Source organism: Labeo rohita, chromosome 16, assembly GCF_022985175.1.
Source record: "Labeo rohita strain BAU-BD-2019 chromosome 16, IGBB_LRoh.1.0, whole genome shotgun sequence".
NCBI classification, from domain to species: Eukaryota; Metazoa; Chordata; class Actinopteri; order Cypriniformes; family Cyprinidae; genus Labeo; species Labeo rohita.
In genome coordinates this window covers 14,837,181-14,858,870 of record NC_066884.1, presented here as the reverse complement: position 1 = coordinate 14,858,870, position 21,690 = coordinate 14,837,181, and the positions used below count along the sequence as shown (strand labels likewise).

The 21,690-nt window shown below is 36.8% G+C and overlaps 2 protein-coding genes across 7 annotated transcripts in view; both read right to left on the bottom strand.

Annotated features, from left to right (window-relative positions):
• tg (thyroglobulin) overlaps window positions 1-2,228 on the bottom strand; it is a 45,398-nt gene extending 43,170 nt beyond the window's left edge. For both annotated transcript variants that reach the window (XM_051131468.1, XM_051131470.1), the window contains exons 1-5: window positions 2,104-2,228; window positions 1,900-2,008; window positions 1,707-1,804; window positions 732-920; window positions 381-540 (exon numbers count right to left, since the gene is read on the bottom strand). In XM_051131468.1, the coding sequence (XP_050987425.1) occupies window positions 381-540; window positions 732-920; window positions 1,707-1,804; window positions 1,900-2,008; window positions 2,104-2,188 (641 nt within the window). In that variant the 5' untranslated portion in view covers window positions 2,189-2,228. The remainder of the gene's footprint in view (window positions 1-380; window positions 541-731; window positions 921-1,706; window positions 1,805-1,899; window positions 2,009-2,103) is intronic.
• A 525-nt stretch (window positions 2,229-2,753) lies between these two features.
• phf20l1 (PHD finger protein 20 like 1) lies at window positions 2,754-18,698 on the bottom strand. Of its 5 annotated transcripts, none has more exons than XM_051131866.1 (24): window positions 18,560-18,698; window positions 17,461-17,606; window positions 16,695-16,863; window positions 16,362-16,457; window positions 15,413-15,497; window positions 15,166-15,254; window positions 14,612-14,789; window positions 12,294-12,434; window positions 12,029-12,093; window positions 11,717-11,942; window positions 11,465-11,614; window positions 9,171-9,353; window positions 8,884-8,943; window positions 8,499-8,789; window positions 8,219-8,401; window positions 8,061-8,117; window positions 7,875-7,976; window positions 7,049-7,189; window positions 6,719-6,903; window positions 6,431-6,530; window positions 6,079-6,274; window positions 4,327-4,570; window positions 4,063-4,228; window positions 2,754-3,952 (listed from the first exon to the last, which is right to left on the bottom strand). In XM_051131866.1, the coding sequence occupies exons 2-24, from the start codon at window positions 17,541-17,543 to the stop codon at window positions 3,810-3,812; spliced, it is 3,333 nt and encodes a 1,110-aa protein (XP_050987823.1). In that variant the 5' UTR covers window positions 17,544-17,606; window positions 18,560-18,698; the 3' UTR covers window positions 2,754-3,809. The 5 variants fall into 5 exon arrangements, with proteins under 5 accessions (XP_050987823.1, XP_050987827.1, XP_050987824.1 ...); XM_051131870.1 differs by having other exon boundaries at window positions 12,303-12,434; XM_051131867.1 differs by having other exon boundaries at window positions 12,294-12,431.
• Window positions 18,699-21,690: the final 2,992 nt, after the last annotated feature.

Sequence of the window (21,690 nt, the reverse complement as noted above, 5' to 3'; positions counted from 1 at the left end):
ATTTATTCCTATGATTTCAAAGCTGAATTTTTAGCATCATTACTCCAGTCACAAGATGAGAAATCACTCTAATATTCTGATTTGCTGCTCAAAAAAATTAATATTATTATTATTATGTTGGAAACAGCTAAGTGTAATTTTTTGTCAGGTTTCTTTGATGAATAGAATGTTCAGAAGAACAGCATTTATCTGAAATAGAAATCTTTTGTAACCTTATAACTGTTTTTATCATCACTTTTTATTAACTTAAAGCATCCTTGCTAAATGAAAGTATTAATTTTTATACATTTGCATTTAAAATCTTTTGACTGGTAGTGTATTTTGGATGAAATAAAATCTTACCAAACCCAAACTTTTGAACGGTAAACCGCATGTCTCACCTGTTAAAAGTGTGTAACAGATCAAATATCATTCTGTCAGTGGTGTTGACAAACTTGCACTGCACAGGTAAGAAGCCCCCGTCATCTGAGCACTGAGGGGGAGAGGGTCTGCCGATACCATGGAGGAGTCGCCGCTGTCTTACCTCACAAGTACCAGGACCTAGGATCAAGGGTTAAAACACATTGTACAGTACATCTGAAGTTAAAAAGCAGACTATCCATGTCAGCATCAACCAGAAATTTAGGACTCACAGCTATTAAAGCAGCTAAAAATCCTGACCTTTCAGAGACTCATTCAGACCAATGCATCCAGGAAATTAAATTAAAATAACACTAAAAAAATTCACTCACACTTTGAGGGCTTTCCATTCTGTCTGGTTCCATAGATCTCCATGCCTTCCTGATCCACGCACCAGCACTGGCTACGGGACGCATCACACTGCACCGGCTCGAACTCACCTGAGTCCAAACATACTGGCACCAGGGTGATGCCTTCAGTTTGCAGTGCCCGCTGTCTCTGGAGCTGGCATGAGGTTAAACCTACAAAGAGAAAACAGGACGCATTCAACTGATCAAAAACACAGTTAAAAAAGTAATATTGTAAAACAGTTAATATATAAATCAGAATTTTACATATTGATGGCACTGAACAAAAACAATGCCGAATGAAACAAATTTTATTGCTGCTGAAAATGGTCAGTTATTGTCATGTTTTGGGCTGTAATAACTGGTCAAAATGGGAAAACATCTGGAGTACTATAGACTGACAAAAGTTATAACAAATCAAGAAAAAGTGTGCAAAAAACTGTCTAAGGAACAAAACAAGGAGTTTGTGGTTGCCCAAACCGAACCAGGATTTCCAGGGCAAGAACCTTTACAACATTCGTGTTTGTTCTTATCATTTCCAATCAGGTAGGTGAAATATTAAGCTAATGTTTTAATTAATAATGCTGGTATGCATCTTTACCACCTATTAACTTTAGTTTGCCAAAATATTGCGCCCTTTCCTGTTTACTAACTCCTTCTCAGTATGATTTAGCAGCTTCTACACGTTTTTTCCATGGTTTAGACAGCATAAATTAGCAGAACAATGTAGTAGTACATTAACTGTGCAATCCATGCTGTTGTTTACATCCGAGTATTGCCAATATGGCCGCGGATCAAGGTAACTGACCAAATCGTGACATAAGTGCAAACAGCGATGTTGACACAGCTGGTAATTGGCATTTATTCATGCGTTACATTCAGGTTTTCCGAGACCACGAACGTAAGTAAAGCAACTTTTTTGTAATGTTGAACATGTTGGAAACATGAAGAATGCCTTACAATGAACCGTGGATCCATTTTGTCGACTCCCAGGTATCTCAAGACCTTCTGCATTCACACACCAACATTCCCCGCCTCCATGATTACACTGAACATGCCTGCAAGGATGGATTATTTTACCCCCAAACTTTAAAATACCATACCATAGTACATTTATGTATTATTATATACAATATCAGTCACATTAATGCACCTAAAACGGCCGTCCTCAGAGCACTGGGGAACGTGTTGATGTCCCTGTGCTGAACTGACGGCCCTGAGCTGTTCACATTGACTCAGACTCTCTGTCTCCAGCTGGTACTCTGAGAGGAAGAAACAGGTGGATGACTTTCTAATCAATACAAACTTAAATACAGAACCTTTAGTGACTTACAGTAACATGGAGACAGACACTCACCTGAAATCTTTCCACAAGTCAGAGAGATGATGCTAAACACCGTGAAGGTTACACAATGCAGATTCATCTTTTCCATGTTCTGCATCTTCTCTAGGATGCAAGAACTCTCCTAGTGAACAGTATAAGACTGCAGTGTCTTTTATACCATAGCCAAGATGTGCATTGTCATACCTGTTCAGCATTTTGTCATTTTACGGATTTATCTAACAAAACACAAACCTCTCCAGTCTGGTTAGAGTACCTGGTGGTGAATAAGAACATTTTGGACATTGTAAAGTAAGCAGCCAAGCTTGAACTTTCGAGAGTGCTTCTTTGAGAAGAACCAGCAGCATCAGTCATCTGAAAACCACTTCCAACACTGATGACAAGAGCTGTGTGTAGTAGAAGAAAATACTTTGTAGAAACATTTATAAAGAAATAAAAATACAAAACATATAAAAGAGAACAGAAATTAACATTTACATACAAACATTATTGCATAAAGGAAGTGTAAACCATGACCATGCACAAAAAAGGTTGAGAATATTTTTTTTAATGAAGTTGTACATACAGATAATTACATCAGGTCTTTAAATAAACTCTTTAAATGTACAGCTGGTATCTCTCGTCAAAAGAAACTTCAAGTTTTAAATCTAAATTCTAAAACACTCTTTGTACAGATTAATAGAAATTGAGATTAAACAGGCATTTTCAAGTATTATCCTCTTATGCCTTAGTTTTTTTGTTGTTTTTCCTTACAGTTATAAAAACTGTATATACATTTTCCGAGAAAAAAAATGAACTAAATGGATTTATTATATGCATTTACATCCATCTCAGGATTAGCTTACTTCATGGTATCAACATGATAAACAGACCTTAGTGAGAAGAGTCACCTATCTCTGGACATCCTGGATAAAATTAGAGTAGCTTCTTTTCTTGTGAATCGCTACAGGATCCATCAAGACTGTAGAGAAACATGCTAAAGTTTTAGATGAGTTGTTGTATGAAAACTACCTAGGTGATGGTCTAATGAGTTTGTTGGCATTGTGAACCTTTAATGCCAGTGTATCAGACCACAAATGAGCCCAATCTTGGTCTAAAATGCAACATCCATTTCAAAAACGTGTAAATCCTGAACTGTGTGTGTCTGGAAATCAAAATAGACCATAGTGGTCTGTTTTCTTGGCACTTTAAAGTGTCTTTTTAAGTGGCAAAAACCTTTATAGCCAGATTTATTTCCTCAAACGCTAATGAACTCTTAAACGGTCTGTTATCAGTGACCCACTTCCATCAAGTTCATATTTCCTTAAGCTCACAGAGAGGAAATACAGACTGGATTTGCTTTGGGGGTCTAACTGATGCAAACGTAAATTCATCTGTGGTGTTGTGACCTCTTCAGGTTTTTTGTAAAATAGATCATTCCTTCTGTTAACATGTAAAAATTAATCTGCTATTGTGACCTCCTTCTATTCTGAAGAGCAAAATCTTCTTTAAGCAGATATGTTTTTTTTAGACTCGGCATGAACACACTGACATCTTCCTGTTTCACACATTTAGTGTGACATTTCCTTATCTCATACTTGGTGATAGCCACTGTTTTACTGCACAAAGTGCACATCTACTGAACAGGAGAATGGTGTTGAATAAACCTTCTCAAACACGTAGTTGTGTGCGAAGAAACGAGAGGTTGTGTTAGAAGCTCAAAACACACTATAATGTGTGTATCACACAGAGCAGAGCGTGCTCATCTGCTGCACTTTTCCTAGGTCCGTCAGAAGCTGTTTGATGCGGCACTTGAGCTGTGGGAGTCGGGCCAGGGGATCAGGGGGCTCCAATTCTCCTGTGAAGTCCAACCAACTCTCGAGCACTTCATACAGAAAGGATGAAAAGGAGAAAAAGAACGAAACCTTAGCAAAATATAAAAAAAGGCATCTCCAAGAGCTGCTTCATGGGACTACCGGTATTTCTCCCCCTTACCATCTAGCTCTTTCTCTATGAGGTCCATACGGCCAGACAGCTGGTTCTGAACATCCTCTATGTGTGTAAGCAGGTTCATCTGCCACTGCAGACAATTCCTGGCCTGCTCCATGGAGCCCAGACTGCTGTCATTTACACATCCAGACAGAGCAATGGCATTGCTCACCTGCACAAACCACAAAATAAACAGCATTGATTTCAAACTCTTTATTCTTTCACATACTGACCCCATCCAGATCTGTGTTTTAACTGTTTCTTGGTTACCTCTTCTTCTTTTCGGTTAAACTGAGAAGCCATTTGCATCCCTTGCTCGTCCCTCGTGTGTTCAAGGCCTGTACCGGGAGGTTTCTGGTAGCTGTGCTCACTGGTTATATAAGTTTCAGGGTTTGAGTTCTGGTTGAGGTGCTCTTTGAAATGTAGGCAGTCTGGAACGCCACCCATAGGCTGGTCCTCATCAGAGTTCACCCAAGACCGGGCCCACAAGTGCAAACTTGGATTATGTTTGTTCCTGAAAAAAAGTGTATTATTGAGCCTGCATCTTTTCTTCTACAGTTGTATATCAGAAGATCAATTTAAAGGATTAGTTCACTTCCAGAACATAAATTTCCTGAGAATTTATTCACCCCAATGTCATCCAAGACGTTCATGTCTTTCTTCAGTTGCAAAGAAATTAATTTTTTTTTTTGAGTAAAACATTCCAGAATTTTTCTCCATATAGTGTACTTCAGTGGTGGCCAATGGATTGAAGGTCCAAATTAAAGTTTCAACACAGCTTTAACAGGCTCTACATGATCCCAGATAAGGGCTAAGGGTCTGGTCTATCAAAATGATCGGTCATTTTCTAAAAAAAAAAATTAAATTATATACTTATTAACTACAAATGCTCATCTTGCATTATGTAATCACATTGAAAAGATCACATGTGGTTAGTTCTTCGTCTGTGTACTTCGGTTAAAAGGTAGGGTAGGGCGAAAAACTCCATCTCATTTTATCCTCCAACTTCAAAATGGTTTTACATCGTTCTTTTACCTTCTTTGTAAAGGGTGTTTGACTTTCTTTGCATATCCGCTTTGTAAACACTGGGTCGATACTTCCACCTATGTCACGCATGATCTTTCCAACATGACTGTGTAATGAGTGAAGTCAAGCTAGTGCAAAACGAGCATTTGTGTTTAAATTTTTTTTTTGTTTTTTTTTTCAGAAAATGACTGATTGTTTTGCTTATTCCTTGTCTGAGATTGTGTAGAGCCCTTTGAAGCTGCCTTGAAACTCCAATTTGACCTTCAACCTTTTGGCCACCACTGATGTTCACTATATGGAGAAAAATCGTTTTCCTCAAAAAAAAAGAAAAAAAGAAAAAGAAAAAGAGAAAAAAAAAAAAAAATTCCGGACAGTTAGGGTATATCGAAAAACTCCCATCTCATGTTCTCCCTCAACTTCGAAATCATCCTACATCACTGTTTTATCTTTTTTGTTAAGGGTGTTTGATCTTTTTTGCATGTTCACTTTGCAAAGACTGGGTCGGAACTTCTGCAGTGATGTAGGATGATTTTATAATGATTTTTGAAGTTGAGGGAGAAAATACGATTGGAGTTTCTGGACGAGCGTTTGAGATTAAAAAGTATTTAAATTGTACTTTTTTAATGAAAATAACCAATCATTTCATTACATAAGACCCTTCGTCCTCGGCTGGGATTGTTTACAACTGCATTTGGGATCGTTTGAAGCCGCATTTAAACTGCATTTTGGAAGTTCAAAATCAGGGCACCATATCAGTCCATTATATGGAGAAAAATGCAGAAATGTTTTCCTCAAAAAACAACTGAAAAAAGAAAGACATGAACATCTTGGATGGCAAGGGTGTGAGCACATTATGTGTGAATCTTTGTTTTGGAAGTGGACTTCCCCTTTAATGAGAAAATATACAATAATTGTTATAGTAGTGAATATGTATTTTTCCATAATGTCACCTAATTTAAAGAATTTGGTAGGCTTCTGCAAAAAAGTGTCTCTTACTGTAAAATATCCATCTTTAGCTGAAGGCCATGGAGCAAGTTTTTAACACTGTAAACATCAGCCAGCAGCTGGTGAGTGGACACGATCTTCTTGGCGTTCTGATGAGAGTAGTTCTCTGTGAGGAAGGACAGGCCATACATGTGACCCTTTTGTAGCCAGTCTTTATCATGGCGGTATTTAGCACTCCACCTCTGACCTGAAAAAAGCACATAGTTCAATAACAATCCTGGAGCAATTTCATTTTTATATTTACATAAGCTTAATTTCCTTTTAGGAAACAGACATTTGATATTTTTATGATACAAAATCCTGCTGAGGCTTTGTGCACAATATTGTTGCACAGGATTGTTACCTGGAGGGTCTCTGCAGATGTAACATATGTAGTGATCAGGGATGCTGTCCTCCAAAAGCCCCATACACACACTGTGCTGCCAGCACATACACTCCTCACACTGTACAGAAAGATATATTATCAGGAAACTATTATTTGCAATTCTACAGACAACAGATTCAGAACAAAGGTATTTAGAACCATTTCACCACATTTAAGATGTTCCTTGCATGAAATTGTTTGTTTACAGAGAGAGTGTTAACTATTTTCCAAGTTTATCAGATGGCACAAACGTAATATAAACCCTACCTGAATCATAAAGCCGTTTTCTTCATCCATCTCACAGATGCAGCGAACAATTTCATCAGCACCATCATCATCCTCATCCTGGAAGTCCTCCATAATGATCGAGTCTAGGTCCTGGTTATACTCATCTCCACTGAATAGCAAACTCTCAGTGGTCGAGTCTTCCAGAAAGTCGATGTCTGATAGGTCTGAGATTGGAAAAGGAAGTAGGACATGAAATGAGGCTTAACATCACAGCACATCACTGATACCATACACCATATACGCTACAGCCAAAATGATATCACTATTGGAAAGTAGCTACAAAAGGCTGTAAATCAATGAGATACTCACTCTCCCCGGTGAGGTCGACGGATAGTATGGCACGAGGGTATTGGAAGGTGCTGTGCTTGAAGGCACTAGAGGATGAACGATGAATTGGGGAAGACGGTCTATCCAAATAAGCTAACGACATCTCATCCAGGTCTGAGTAACCTTAGCACAAAGTAAGAACAATATGAGCCTTTCATTTCATACTCGAACATTTACAAGCAACTTATTATAGAGTGAAACAGTCAGGATGGGCGATATGCCAGTAGACATGAGAAATTTGTCAACAAAACCTATTGTTTGCAAGTGTTTTTAAGCATTGTGGTTTAAAAACAAGTGATTTTAAGCCGTTAAAGCGCAATCAGCAGTGAAAGAGAATGCATTTAATTTATTTTATAAATGTATGTAATATTTCTTTTTATTTGTTTTACTGCATTTTTTGTCCTAATGCTTGCAATTAGTGTTTTGTTTAATCACTGACTGTTTACTTATCTTCAATAAGCTTGATTTATTTTATTTTTTTATTTCGATTAGTATTAGTTTTTTGTTATATTTACACTGGTGACAAGAACTATGAAATTTATATGGTATCAAAAAATTGACCTTATTTAAAGCAAAAACAACATCATGATATATATTGTTACCGAGAAATAAAATTACTCCTATCGTTACTCCTAAGATTTTGATCATATCGCTCACCCTTATGAAATAGATAGCTGAAATGAGGCAATTTAGAACAAAGTTAAAATAAATATATTTTAAAAGATACTGTAGTTTTTTTTCCCCATCACACAGATATGAGATTTTAAGTATTTTTAAAAGTTTTAAGTAAAAAACCTCTAAAACTTACAGTGCAGTTTTGATTTCTTCTTCTTTTTTTTCTTTTTCTTCTGTTTAATTCGGAAAAGGTCCTTCTCTTTCCTGTCCCTTCTGTCTTTATCCCTCTTTTTCACTATAGCAGAGAAAGATATACAAGATTTGATGAAAACATATTGGTTTAAGAATGTAAAATTTACATAAAGTTTAGTAAACTCACCAAATAACTGACATTTATCCTCCAGTTTGAATTTCCGCTCCGTCTTTATACAAAGTCCTGAAGACATAATAAACATATATATGATAAAAGGTTAAAAAGAAAATAGACAAAGGGAAGAACTCTATTCATCATCTTTAAAATCTGCAGACGTATCTCACCATCTAGGTGCTTTTCCTTCTTGATAATCTTGTCATGGAGATTATCAAAGGTGGGAGGTGGTAGGGAGACTTCTGTACTGTCTGAACTGACAGAGGCAGAAGAACGTTTCTTTTTACAGAACTTAGGAGGCCGCACACAGCCAGAGCTGTCCATTTGAAGCATGAAGCCCTGAGAGGACAGAGCTAAGACCCAAAGCAGAAGAACAGAGTTCAGTTTAATTGTGCAACTGTTCATTCAATAGCCATTTAACTGTAATGTCCCTGACAAATAACAACCTACAGGAAGAAGTAGAGACGGTCCTGCGTCTCTTGTTATCTGGCATATCTGACAAGGTGCTCGTAGGCATGGAAGCAGACGTGGCCCTGGTGCGGCCCATCCTCTCTGGTGAGCAGACCTCGCTGTCCATTTCTTTCTCAGTGTTATGATAGTACTTCAGGTGATAGTCCAGCAGCTTTGCTTTCCGGAATGCTTTAGAGCAGCCAGGGACTTTACACTTAAATTTATTATGGTCCAGGTCTATTATACACTCATTAGGAGCAGTGGGGTCATCAGACTTTTTGGTGTTAATAACTGAAAAGGAAGGGGAAGGTCTGTGTTAGATACCACTATATATATATATACATATGTATAGTGATTGCAGTGAGTGGCAGTTGATGTTTCATACTTGGCTCTCTGGCGTGTTTGTTGGCTTTAGGAGTCCTGGAAGGAACTTTCTGAACTGCAGCTGAAAATAAAATGAGCAGATATTACATAGTGTTTACATACCACAAAAGCGCAGTAGCAACACCATTACAGTCATTACCATTACACAATCTATTGTTGATATTTTCCATATATCCTGGTATGTGACTTTGCTGTTTACTATATCAACAAAACACAAAGTGTCCTTCAACAGGTTCATGGAGAAACATCATAAAGGGTTTCAGTTCTGTCGTTACACAGCCAACCTACCCGTCACTACAGAAGGCGAGTTCCCTTCAAGAGTTGTTTGATTACTGGACAACGTATCAGTCATCTTGTCCTTCTCAGTGATTGGTGACTGAGCAATGCTAGCGGGAGGAGCTGTGGATGGGCTTCCTGAAGCTGGCTTTTGTGGAGGAGCTTCAGTTTTAACTGCAGTGCTACTGTCTTCAACTAAACAAAAAATAACATACACAGATCAGGTATTGATGCAGTTTCAAAACACACTATTCTAGAGTGGTGCTACCAGCATACACACTACCTTTCAAAAATTTTGTGTCAGTAAGATTTTTTTTTAATAATAGTTTCTTGAGCACCAAATCAGCACATTAGAATGGCTTCTGAAGAACCATGTGATACTAAAATCTGGAGTTAGACTGCGTGTCCACCAAAGTGTTTTTAGCCAGCTGAAAACGCTAGGGGCTCTGCTGAAAGCGCCCAGCTGTGAGCGCTTGAGAGCGCAGCATTTTCTTTTTCCATTGAGATGCTGAGCTATGATATGAAATATGCTTTAGTAATATGGCAGAAGCATCACGAATTAAATGTTTCTCCAAGCATAATGTTTCATAACAATATTACGATCTGGTAAAGACATAAATACTTGGAGACAAGCAATATTAACTTCTCCATTGTGGTTCAGTCGTTATATAAACATGGTGAGATGGTTGTTCGGGATTAGTCTCGCCCCTCCTCTACTGTGACTGGTTGGCTGACTAGAAAGTGACAGCGACGAGTGCAGCGTTTTACTCAAAGTTAAACATTCCCTTAACATTCCACACGGCTTAAGGGTTACTGAAAAGTTGTACACTTTTTAACCACAAATGCTCATCTTGCACTAGCTCTCCAATGCGCATAAGCAACTTCATACATTATATAATCACGTTGGAAAGATCATGCGTGGTTAGTTCTTCGTCTGTGTACACCGGTTCAAAAAGTTAGGGTAGGGAGAAAAACTCATCTAATTTTCTCTATCAACTTCAAAATCGTCCAACATCATGGTTTTTGTAAAGGGCGTTTGACTTTATTTTCTAAACACTCGGTCGATATTTCCGCCTACATCACGCGTGACCTTTCCAACGTGATTACGAAATGAGTGAAGTCAAGCTAGTGCAAGATGAGCATTTGGGAGTCCTTTGAAGCTGCAATGAAACTGCAGTTTCAACCCAATGGCTCCCACTGAAGTCCACCATATGAAGAAAAATTCTGGAATGTTTTTCTTAAAAACCTTAAAGGAGAAGTCCACTTCCAAAACAAAGATTCACATATGATGTACTCACCCCCTTGTCATCCAAGAGGTTCATGTCTTTCTTTCTTCAGTCGTAAAGAAATTATGATTTTGAGGAAAACATTTCTGCATTTTTCTCCATATAATGGACTGGTATGGTGCCCCGATTTTGAACTTTCAAAACGCAGCTTCAAACGATCCCAAATGCGGTTGTAATTGATCCCAGCTGAGGAAGAAGGGTCTTATCTAGCGAAACGATTGGTTATTTTCATTTTATTGTCATGTGTATTCTGACTCAAGACAGTTAGGTTGTGTTGAAAAACTCCAATCGTATTTTCTCCCTCAACTTCAAAAACCATTTCAAAATCATCCTACATCGCTGCAGAAGTACCGACCCAGACTTTGCAAGAAGATCAAACACCTTTAACAAAAAAGGTAAAACAGCGATATAGGACGATTTCGAACTTGAGGGAGAACACGAGATGGGAGTTTTTCGACATACCCTAACTGTCAAGAACCAAAACAAAAACAGTCCAGGCAGAGTAAGACAAGACGAGTGGTTGGCATTAAAAAGTATATAAATATTTATTATTTTTATTAAAATAACCGATCGTTAAGCTAGATAAGACCGTTCTTTCTCGGCTGGAATTGTTTACAACTGCATTTGGCATCGTCTGAAGCCGGATTTAAACTGCATTTTGGAAGCTCAAAATCAGGGCACCATATCAGTCCATTGTATGGAGAAAAATGCAGAAATGTTTTCCTCAAAAACGACTGAAATGTTTACGACTGAAGAAAGAAAGACATCTTGAATGACAAGGGGGTGAGTACATTATATGTGAATCTTTGTTTTGGAAGTGGACTTCTCCTTTAATTTCTTTTCGACAGAACAAAGAAAGACATAAACATCTTGGATGACATGGTAAATTATCAGGACATTTTTATTATGGAAGTGAACTAATCCTTTAAAAAAACATTTAAAATTCGCCAAACTTTTGAACTGTTTTTTGAGTGCTTTACTATGCCACAAGTTCTGCTTATGCGATTTTATGTCCCTCACCAGCTTTCTGAGGGTCATCTGGAGGAGGAGGAGGAGGGGGAGGAGGGTGAGTGCTGGAATCCCTCATGTGTGGTGAAGAGGGACAAGCCTGGTCAGAGCTCGTTGCTAGACGCTGAGATCGTCTCCTTCTCTGGGGGGAGTTGTTAGGGGCTATGCACAAACAGACATGCATATTATTTTCACATATGTTTAATATGAAATATCAAGACAGTTGATACTTCAGACAGTTGACAATACATAAACAATACCTACCAGTTTGTGTGCTTTCTGGGAGGGTGTGTGTCGAACTGGGTGAAGGACTGGGTTCGGGGGCTGTGGTTGTGTTCTGACTGCTTGTGGTGGACTCTCCCGAGTCATGTTTGAGTCTTCTTGAGCGAGACTTGCAGAGAGGAGGGCTAGAGAGGGATGCTGGGGTTTTTGGACAACTGACAGACTGGGATTTCTCCTCAGCTGGACTTGCCTCTGCACTTGACGCTTTCTTTTGGGTAGAAAAGTAAACATGACACAATGTGTGTACTACAGTGATCATAGTGTTTGTAACAGTAGGTCATGTTTCATCTATACCTGCTGTGATGTTACTGGAAGCTCTTTTGACTCTGCTTTGCATTCAGACTCAGTGTCAACACACCCTTGATAATTAAAAAAGAAAATCACACACAAAACATCAAAATCACTATACACTGCTGATTTAGTGACACAGTTTATTTAGAAAATATAGACGCCATGTTGATTTTCACTATTAAAAATGAATTTAGGATATTGAATCTCAACATTTTTGACTCTAAGGGACTCATTGTCCACGACAAAATTTCAAGGACCTATGACCTACGTTGTTTACCTGCCCCCTTGCTGAGACGCGTCCTTTTACTGCTGCATGAGCTGCCTTGTCTTTTGCTCCTCCTCTTTGCTGTAGCCGGTTCAAGCTCCTCAACAGCCGGCTTACTGTCCTCATCTTCTGAGTCAAGTTCTGCTGTGCAAAGCAGGAAACAGACAGATGTAGCTGTACAATATGAATGAAGTGCGCATTTAAGATCAGTCTCCAACCAAATGATAAGAACTTTGCCGTAAAACATCCAGAAATTCATTGCTGGGTTCATACAGACACTGTAAAATGAAATTCCAGGACTTTCAAGGAGTTTTCAAGCACTACTCTTTTGATTATTAAGGACTTCAATCAGAGATCTCACTTTTTGAATAACGTCTTCTATTTCAAATTCAATAAAAAAAGAAGTAGATAAACAAAAGTATACTAGTAAAAAAAAAAAAAAAAAAGTATACTACACTTCACTATAGTAAAACCATGGTTAATTTTCTTAAGGGATTTGTATTTGTGCATACTCTTTTCTTTTCTTTGTTTTGTTTTGTACAAAAGCGTTTAAGAAAAAAAAACAGAAAAAAAGATTTGTGAAATCGCTCCGAAACCCTGATCTGAAACGCATGATTCGACTCTGTGCGCCGAAATTCCAATCTAAAGCAAAAGATTTGCAAACCCGCTCCAAGTTCCACGCTCTGGAGTTTCGATCTAAAGAAAACGATTTGCGAACCCACACCGAAGTCCAGATCTGAATCAAATGATTCACGAACCCGCTCCAAAGTTCCAATCTAAATCAAATGATTCGCGATTCACGCTCTAAAGTCCCGATCTGAATAACGATTCGCGAACAATCATTTCAGATCAGGACTCGGAGCATGGATTGCGAATCATTTTATTTAGACTTCAAATCACGTATCATTCAATTTGCAAAATGATTCACAAACCCATTCCATTCTAAATCAAATGATTTGCAATACACGCTTCGAAGTCCCGATCTAAATCAAATGATACGCGATATGCAAAGTGTTGACCTAAATCAAATGATTCGTGATACGCGATTTAAAGTCCCGATCTGAAACAAATGATGTGCGATACGCGATCCAATTGAAGCACTTCGCAACAGTGAATCATTTTGCGATGCAATGGTTTCACTGATTAAGAGTTTCACCCATTTTCATCTTTTTAAAATAGTTACAAGCGGTGTCGAAATTCGAAAATTAATGGCTCTTTTAAAGGAGAAGTCCATTCACAGAACAACAATTCACAGATAATGTACTCACCCCCTTGTCATCCAATATGTTCATGTCTTTCTTTCCTCAGTCATAAAGAAATCATGTTTTTTTTGAGGAAAACATTTAATGATTTTTCTCCATATAATGGACTGATATGGTGTCCTGAGATTGAACTTCCAAAATGCAGTCTAAATGAGGGTTCAAACGATCCCAAATGCGGTTGTAAAGCTGAGGAAGAAGGGTCTTATCTAGTGAAACGATTGGTTATTTTTATTAAAATAATACAATTTAGATAATGTCAAATGCTCGTCTTGCTCTCCATGAACTCTGTGTATTCCGGCAATACAGTTAGGGTATGTCGAAAATCTCACAATGTATTTTCTCCCTCAACTTCAAAATTGTCCTATATTGCTGTTTTACCTTTTTCATTAAGTGTGTTTGATCTTCTTTGCATGTTCACTTTGCAAAGACTGGGTCAGAATTTCTGCAGCGATGTAGGATGATTTTGAAAAGATTTTTTAAGTTAAGGGAGAAAATACGACATATCCTATAGTTTTGACATACCCTAACTGTCTTGAGCCAGAATACACAGAGTTCAGGGAGAGCAAGACAGGACGACCGTTTAAGATTAAAAAAGTATTTAAATTGTATTTTTTTTAACAAAAATAATTAACAGATCGTTTCACTAGATAAGACCCTTCTTCCTTAGCTGGGATCGTTGGTGGACTTCTCCTTTAATTTGATCTGGTTTTTGGTAGTGAATCGCTTGAAATAAATGATCAAAGTCACAAGTTTGAATCAATTGGAGCAGTTCCAGCGCAAGTGACTCAACTTGAATTGGTTTATCTGTTCCTCTTTTCACATTTTTAGCCATGTTTACACGACACAGTCAGTACTACTACTGGCTTGGCTCAATTGTTTTTCTGACATTAACTGAAATAAGCAAAAAAAAAAAAAAAAAAATTATTATATCTATTTTTTTAATTGCGTGAATTTTCCAGGCCTGAAATTTCAAAAAGTCAAATTCAAGTACTTCAAACACCTGAAGCACCTTGCACGAACCCTATCATTCGGCAAGAAAAGCCCTAACAAATCACATACCAAGTTTCTCTGATTCACTATCATCATCCTCTTCATCATCATCATCAAGCTCTTCATCCGACCGCTGTTCTCTCCTGTCCTCTCGGTCCTTGTTGCTGTTGGCGCTGGTACGTGGCCTGTTCCCTCCTTTATTCTTGGCTGCAGCTGAAGCAGCCTTCACCAGAGCGATCCAGTCCTGCTTGAACACAAACCAGTTCACTATCAGTCACATCTAACATGGACCGGTCACAAACACACCTCTGACCATGGCTAACATGCAAAAACATAAAGGTAACTGAGGAGGTAGAATAAAGTGATTTGGCATCCCTGAGCTGCCTGACTGGTACAAAGATGCAACTGTGTGGACCAGCTGCTTGTCTTCAAAAATTATTCAGGATTGACCCCATGCATTTTACCTTCTGAAAGAGAGGAAGAGGTCAAGGACAATGCTATATAGGCCCACACTGAAATACACAATTAACTTTAAAGCATGCTCAAAAATGATCAAGCTATGAGAAACAAACCTAAAAAAAAGAAATGATGAGGTCTCTGTGTAGTCACATTCATAAACTTACTTGTCCTTTTGCATCCTCTGGCATGGACTTGATATGGATTCTTTTCACGCAGCGAATGACTCCATCATAAAACTGGACAGTGTAAGTGCCTAAAGTACAAAGAAAATAGATGCATTCAGTTAAATCCTGTCCTTTCCAAAAAGAGAACAGATTCATTTGAACTTAATTATAATTGCAATTAACTTTATATTGCACACTGTCAGAAAAATTATGTTTCTGTCCTGAAGGATCAGCAAGGTGTTCTTACCTTCCTTGTTGATACTTTCAATCTTGGCAGGGTAATAGCGGCAATCTGTCCACCGGGCAAGCACCTCCTCACCATCTCTCAATTCCTAAAGATGCGATAAAAACAAAACAGACATGCAATTAATTACAGTCAACACAACCCAGACAAATTCAACAAAGCCTGTATTGAAGATATGGGATGTGCTGTGATTGTAAAAGTGAATGGTTAGAGCAGAACAAACTGTAATGAACACACCGCAAACCTCTGATTATTTCATATAGCACCTGCCAAGCTGATTATAGTAGTTTGACAACCACACAGATAAGCTAAAATACTAGTTAAAATTCAATTCAAGCAAAACACACATCCCTCAACTGTATTTATAGATTATTAATCATACTTTATCTGCTTTATGTCTATACTTCGGAAAAGAAAGCCTTCTCTAAATATACTACAATTCAAAATTTTGGGGTCAGTAAGATTTTTTTTGTTTACATTGTTACAAAGAACATGTATATTTTTCATATAAAAGTTCCCATTCAACAAAGAATCCTGAAAGAATATGCCACTGTTTCCAAAAAAAAACTATTAAGCATCAAAACTGTTTTCAACAGTGATAAGAAATGTTTCTTGAGCAGCTTTACCACCACAGATTACAGTGTGAAATATTAAAATATAAAATCAGTTTTTAACATAATTTCACAATTTTACTCATTTTACTGCATATTTTGTCTTAATAATAGATGAGCATAAGACAGTCAGTTCATTGAAAAACTTGAACTTGAAAAACACCCCTTTAAATATAAGTCACAAAATCCTGTGTATATATTTTTTTAAATGGATGATTGCTTGCGGCCCAAAAAACATTAAAAAGGTTTTGGCTATGTAGATGGAGGAAAAACCCAAACAATGATGGGACAAGCAGTTTGAGAGAGCCAGATCAAGGTAGATGGGCAATTGAGGTATGTACTTGTCTCTGCTGGGGTAAGTCTTTTTGGTCCTCTGTGCTCTCTGTACTTCCAGGAAGCTCACGAAGGCGAGATGCTCTCATCTCGCTGAGTCTCTCCTGGCAGAAATGTTTGTAAGACAAGAATTAATCAATCACTCATCTCATTAACAAATGAGATTTTCTTTTATTTCATTTGAGTGGCTGAAAACGTCAATAAAGTTTATTTTAGCAGCTTCATTCGACATATACACTCTAACAGCCAACAAAGTTCCCTGCATTTTTCATGCTTGCCAAGTCATCCTAGACATTTCAGACCATAAACATATCTGAAAAGAGGAAGTACTGCAAACATACAGACACCTCCTCTTCTTTGAGACCCTCTTTGCGGAGTGCCGGTCTTTCTAATGGCCGAAGTCTGCTGCTGTCCCAGAGAATCCATTCATCGTACCTATGGCTCCAACGGTCAAAATGCACAAGCATCTTTCCCTCATCGTAATCAATCTTTTCGATACGTGAAGGGTACCTGCAAAGAAAACATTCAACATGGATTATGGATACATTAATAGCTTAAAAATCAACAAAACAAAGCACAGAACACTAGATTAAAACAGTCCATTAAACAAAACTACTAAAGAAAGTAACACAAACAGACTAATGTTTCAGTTTAACTCCTATTTGTTTTAAATGAGACAAAATTAACCAAGCGAGTATTTTAAAACCGTTATAAATGCCACAGAGCAAATATAATGATCCATTTGCAATCAGCCTAATTTTAAAAAAGCATCTATATAGTTTACTATATAAAGACCCAGTTTACACGGTTAAAAACATGTTACTGTTGTGGTTTTTTTTATTATTATTTCTTTAGCATTGAACTGTCTGATCTATTTTCACTCATTTATTTACTTATTTTAACCATGTTTTATACATTTACTTATCTAATTGGCATTTACGTATTTTTATCACTCACATAAATTTTCACAGTTTTTCTCTAAATATTTCCAGCACTCCCTTGGAGCCACAATTGGGACCACAGTTGAAAAACTCCTGTTTTAACATAATACGCAAGCAGCAGTGATTGTTTTGTATTTTTACATGGATGTTCAAAACAAATTCATACCATTTTTGCAGGTAGTCCTGGGCCTCGACCCTGGCGCCAACCTCAAAAGTGATCCCTGGTCGATTTGGAGGTTTCTTGCTCATTTTGAGTGAACTCTTACCAGGTCTTTCTCAAGACACAAATGCTCTCTCGCCCTGTGGACGGACCTGTGAACATAAAGAAATGATCTATGAGTCTATGAACCATTTTGCATGGACAAATGCTTCACATTTTATACCAACTTTATATTAAAACAAACATTAAGACAAACATTTGACACTTTAATCATGCATTGCATTTGCATGGGTGGTATTTTCAATAAATAAACCAATGAACATGCATGGCTTCATTCAAGCTGACTAAGGAACATATGCTCAAATATTTTACCAGCTTGCAAAATGCACCCTAAACCAGGCCTTTACTCAACCTACTGTATTCTGGTACACCCCTGTCAGGAACATTAAGTTTTTTTTAACGTTTGCACACCTCAACGTGTCACAAAGTAGAACTATTACATGCAAACAACAGAAAACAAGTAAGCACATTAAAGTTCATGAAAAGGCGTTCAGACATAACAGTGGCTAACTGAGCTAACCAGCTACTGTACTCCATTTATGACAGACTAGCGCACAAATTAAATCGCTAACTTACGTTAAAAACTGGTTATCCTGTAAGGAAAACTTAACCTTTTAAAATACCTAACGGTAGAACTTAAACACAATAAAAACATAAAAATATAAAGCTGTCTCTTTTCATTGGATTATCATGGCTAGCTAATGCTAGGTACTGGCTAACGAGTTTCTCAAATTTCCTGCAGTATTAATATAACTTTCAAGTCTTTCTTTACAGAGCTGCTAAACCCGTGAGCATAAATAATCCACCTCATCATTTTAAAGATCATACTTCAAGTCAAACCTCTCATTGTCCAGTTAGCACAGCAGAGCTAGCCAAGCAGCTAATGCTGTACCAGCTGACTAGCTAAACCGTTCCGAGGGGATAAAACTATGTGCAAAAAGAAGAGAGGAAAAAAATGACAGGCCAGTTTTTATCTTTGTTAAAACGACTCGAAGAATGACAATTGCTTTCTGATGACCGCCATACGCGTGACATAAAGATTTACCTTTGCAAATTCATTGAGAGAATAGCAATTAATTCCTATAGTGTATTGTATTCATTCCAGCTCAGTTACTTTTACCCAAACTGGACGTGCGCGCGCACGCACGCGACGCACAAAATGCCTGAAGGAACGAGCACTGCAGACTGACACGTGACCTGTAATCAGACGCTTTGTGTTTTGTTTGTTTTGTTGTAAAAGGGGCAGAGCCCATTTACTTCAGCTTGAAATCGATAATCTCTGTTATAGTGTCAAATGTCGTTTTTGTGTTCGATCTAATATTGTAGTTAATACTGCAGTTGTGTTGAACCAAAAATAGTTCCCATTGCGCTTTTTAATTTTTTTTATTATTATTGTTTTGCTCTTGCGTTTGGTGGTGAATTGTAGGCAGTGCTGCCAACTCATTTTCAAGGGAAGCTGCTATAGGCAGCTTTAAAAAAATCAACGTGTGCACCACAAAACCAGTCATAAGTAGTATAGTATAGTATATTTGTAGCAATAGCCAAAAATACATAGTATGGGTCAAAATGATTGTTTTTTCTTTTATGCCAAAAATTATTAGGATTTTATGTAAAGATCATGTTCCATGAAGATATTTTGTACATTTCCTTCAATAAACATATCAAAACTTAATTTTTGATTAGTAATATGCATTGCTAAGAACTTCAGTTGGACAACTTTAAAGGCAATTTTCTCAATATTTAGATTTTTTTGCACCCACAGATTCCAGATATTCAAATAATATCCAAATATTGTCATATCCTAACTAACCATACACCAATGGAAAGCTTATTTATTCAGCTTTCAGCTGATGTATACATCTTAATTTGAAAATTAGTGAATTATTGAACAGTTACATGTTCTTAAACAATTACTGTGTAGTTTTGCTAGTTAATGTGAAAATGAATATTAACTGATATTAACATTAACTGAGTTCCTTTTGAAAAGTTGCTAGAAGTTGGCAAATAAATGTTAAAAATTGCTAGGTGCAAGGTTGATAGGTGCCTTTTTGGATAAAGTTGCTTACGTAGTCTAAAAAGTTGTTAAATTTAGCAGCAAAATTGTTGACAATAGATGACACAAAATTCCAGCTATACACATTTAATAAAGGAATCTTTTCATTTCATCTGAATACCAACATTTGTAAGGACACATGAAACTGTCACCATCTGCAGCTTATTTGATTTATTTAATGTATGTATTCATTCATTCATTTCATGATTATATATATATATATATATATATATAAAAATACTAAGCCTACAATACACTGAAACAAATAAAAATCAAAATGTAGTACATTAAAAATTGAAAATTAGTGAATTATTGAACAGTTACATGTTCTTAAACAATTACTGTGTAGTTTTGCTAGTTAATGTGAAAATGCATTTCACATTAACTAGCAAAACTACACAGTCTGAAAGATTATTGGTGTAAATAGGCTAGTATGTAATTAGTTATTGTTACGGTTTATTAGCTTATGTCATGGTTTGAGCAGTTACCGGGATGTATGGCCATATTGGCGATACTCAGATGTAAACAACAGCATGGATTGCATGGTTATGTGCTACTGAATAAGTTGTTCTGTTAATTTATGCTGTCTAAACCACGGAAAAAAACGTGTGGAAGCTGCTAAATCATATAGAAAAGGACTTAGTAAGCAGGAAAGAGCGCAATATTTTGACGAAGTAAAGTTAATAGGTGGCAAAGATACATACAAGCATTATTAATTAAGATATTAGCCTAATTATTTCACCTACCTGACTGGAAATGATAAGAACAAACGCGAATGTTGACAAGATTCTTGCCCTGGAAATCCTGGTTCAGTTTGGCCAACCACAAATGCCTTTTGTTCCTTATTTTTGTTGTACTCTTCTCCTTAATTTGTTATAACTTTTGACAGTCTATAGTAGTCCAAATGTTTTTCCTGGTCAGACCAGTTAGTGCAGCCCAAAATGTGACAATAATTGACCATTCTCAGCAGCAATAATTAGCAAAATATGCACGTTTTGTTCAGTTCATTGGTGTTGTTTGTGCTTAGTGCTGCCAATTTGACGTGATCAACAATAACAAGTACAAGCTAATAACAAGGTGCATCATATATGAACAATTATTTTTGAACAATTGCAAGTGGCAACGTAATTGACATGTTGTTTGTACTGCTAGGCATATATCTCAAACCCTCTTCAGGCTCATTCAGTGGTTCCCTCTTTTGTATTATTTAGAGGAAAAATATTTATTTTTTTATCATTTGAGTTCCTTTTGAAAAGTTGCTAGAAGTTGGCAAATAAATGTTAAAAATTGCTAGGTGCAAGGTTGATAGGTGCCTTTTTAGATAAAGTTGCTTACGTAGTCTAAAAAGTTGTTAAATTTAGCAACAAAATTGTTGACAATAGATGACACAAAATTCCAGCTATACACATTTAATAAAGGAATGTGCTGTTTCTTTTCATTTCATCTGAATACCAACATTTGTAAGGACACATGAAACTGTCACCATCTGCAGCTTATTTGATTTATTTAATGTATGTATTCATTCATTCATTTCATGATATATATATATATATAACAAATAAAAATCAAAATGTAGTACATTAAAATTAAAATTACTAATATTATCATTATTAAAAAAATTTTTTAATGCAACATGGCAGTATATGTCACAATATTCAGCATCAATTTTATCAAACAAAAACTGAAGTTAAACTCTTTTCATGCAACACATTTACATTGCAGTTACAGTGAATTTACATTGTAGTGAATTTAATCCCTCATCATCTGGTTGGCTGCTTTATGGCAGTTATCAAACAAAAGCTGGTAGTCTGTTCCTCCGGCCTTCACAAAATCAGACACTGTCTTTCTCCCATTAAAATCTTTTGCTTCTTTAAACTGTTTTGTAAAAAAATATATATATATATACACACACACACACATATATATATATATATATACATATATATTAAAAGATATCAATGCATTCACATTAATAAATACTTTGTTGTAGAAATACTTGCCTGCCATTTACTGCTCATATGACGGCCATCAACAACAATGGTCTGGGATGAGATGCCAAAGTTGTTTCCTTTATGGACCAGCCATTTAGATCCATCCTGCAGAGTCACTCTAATAGCAGGACC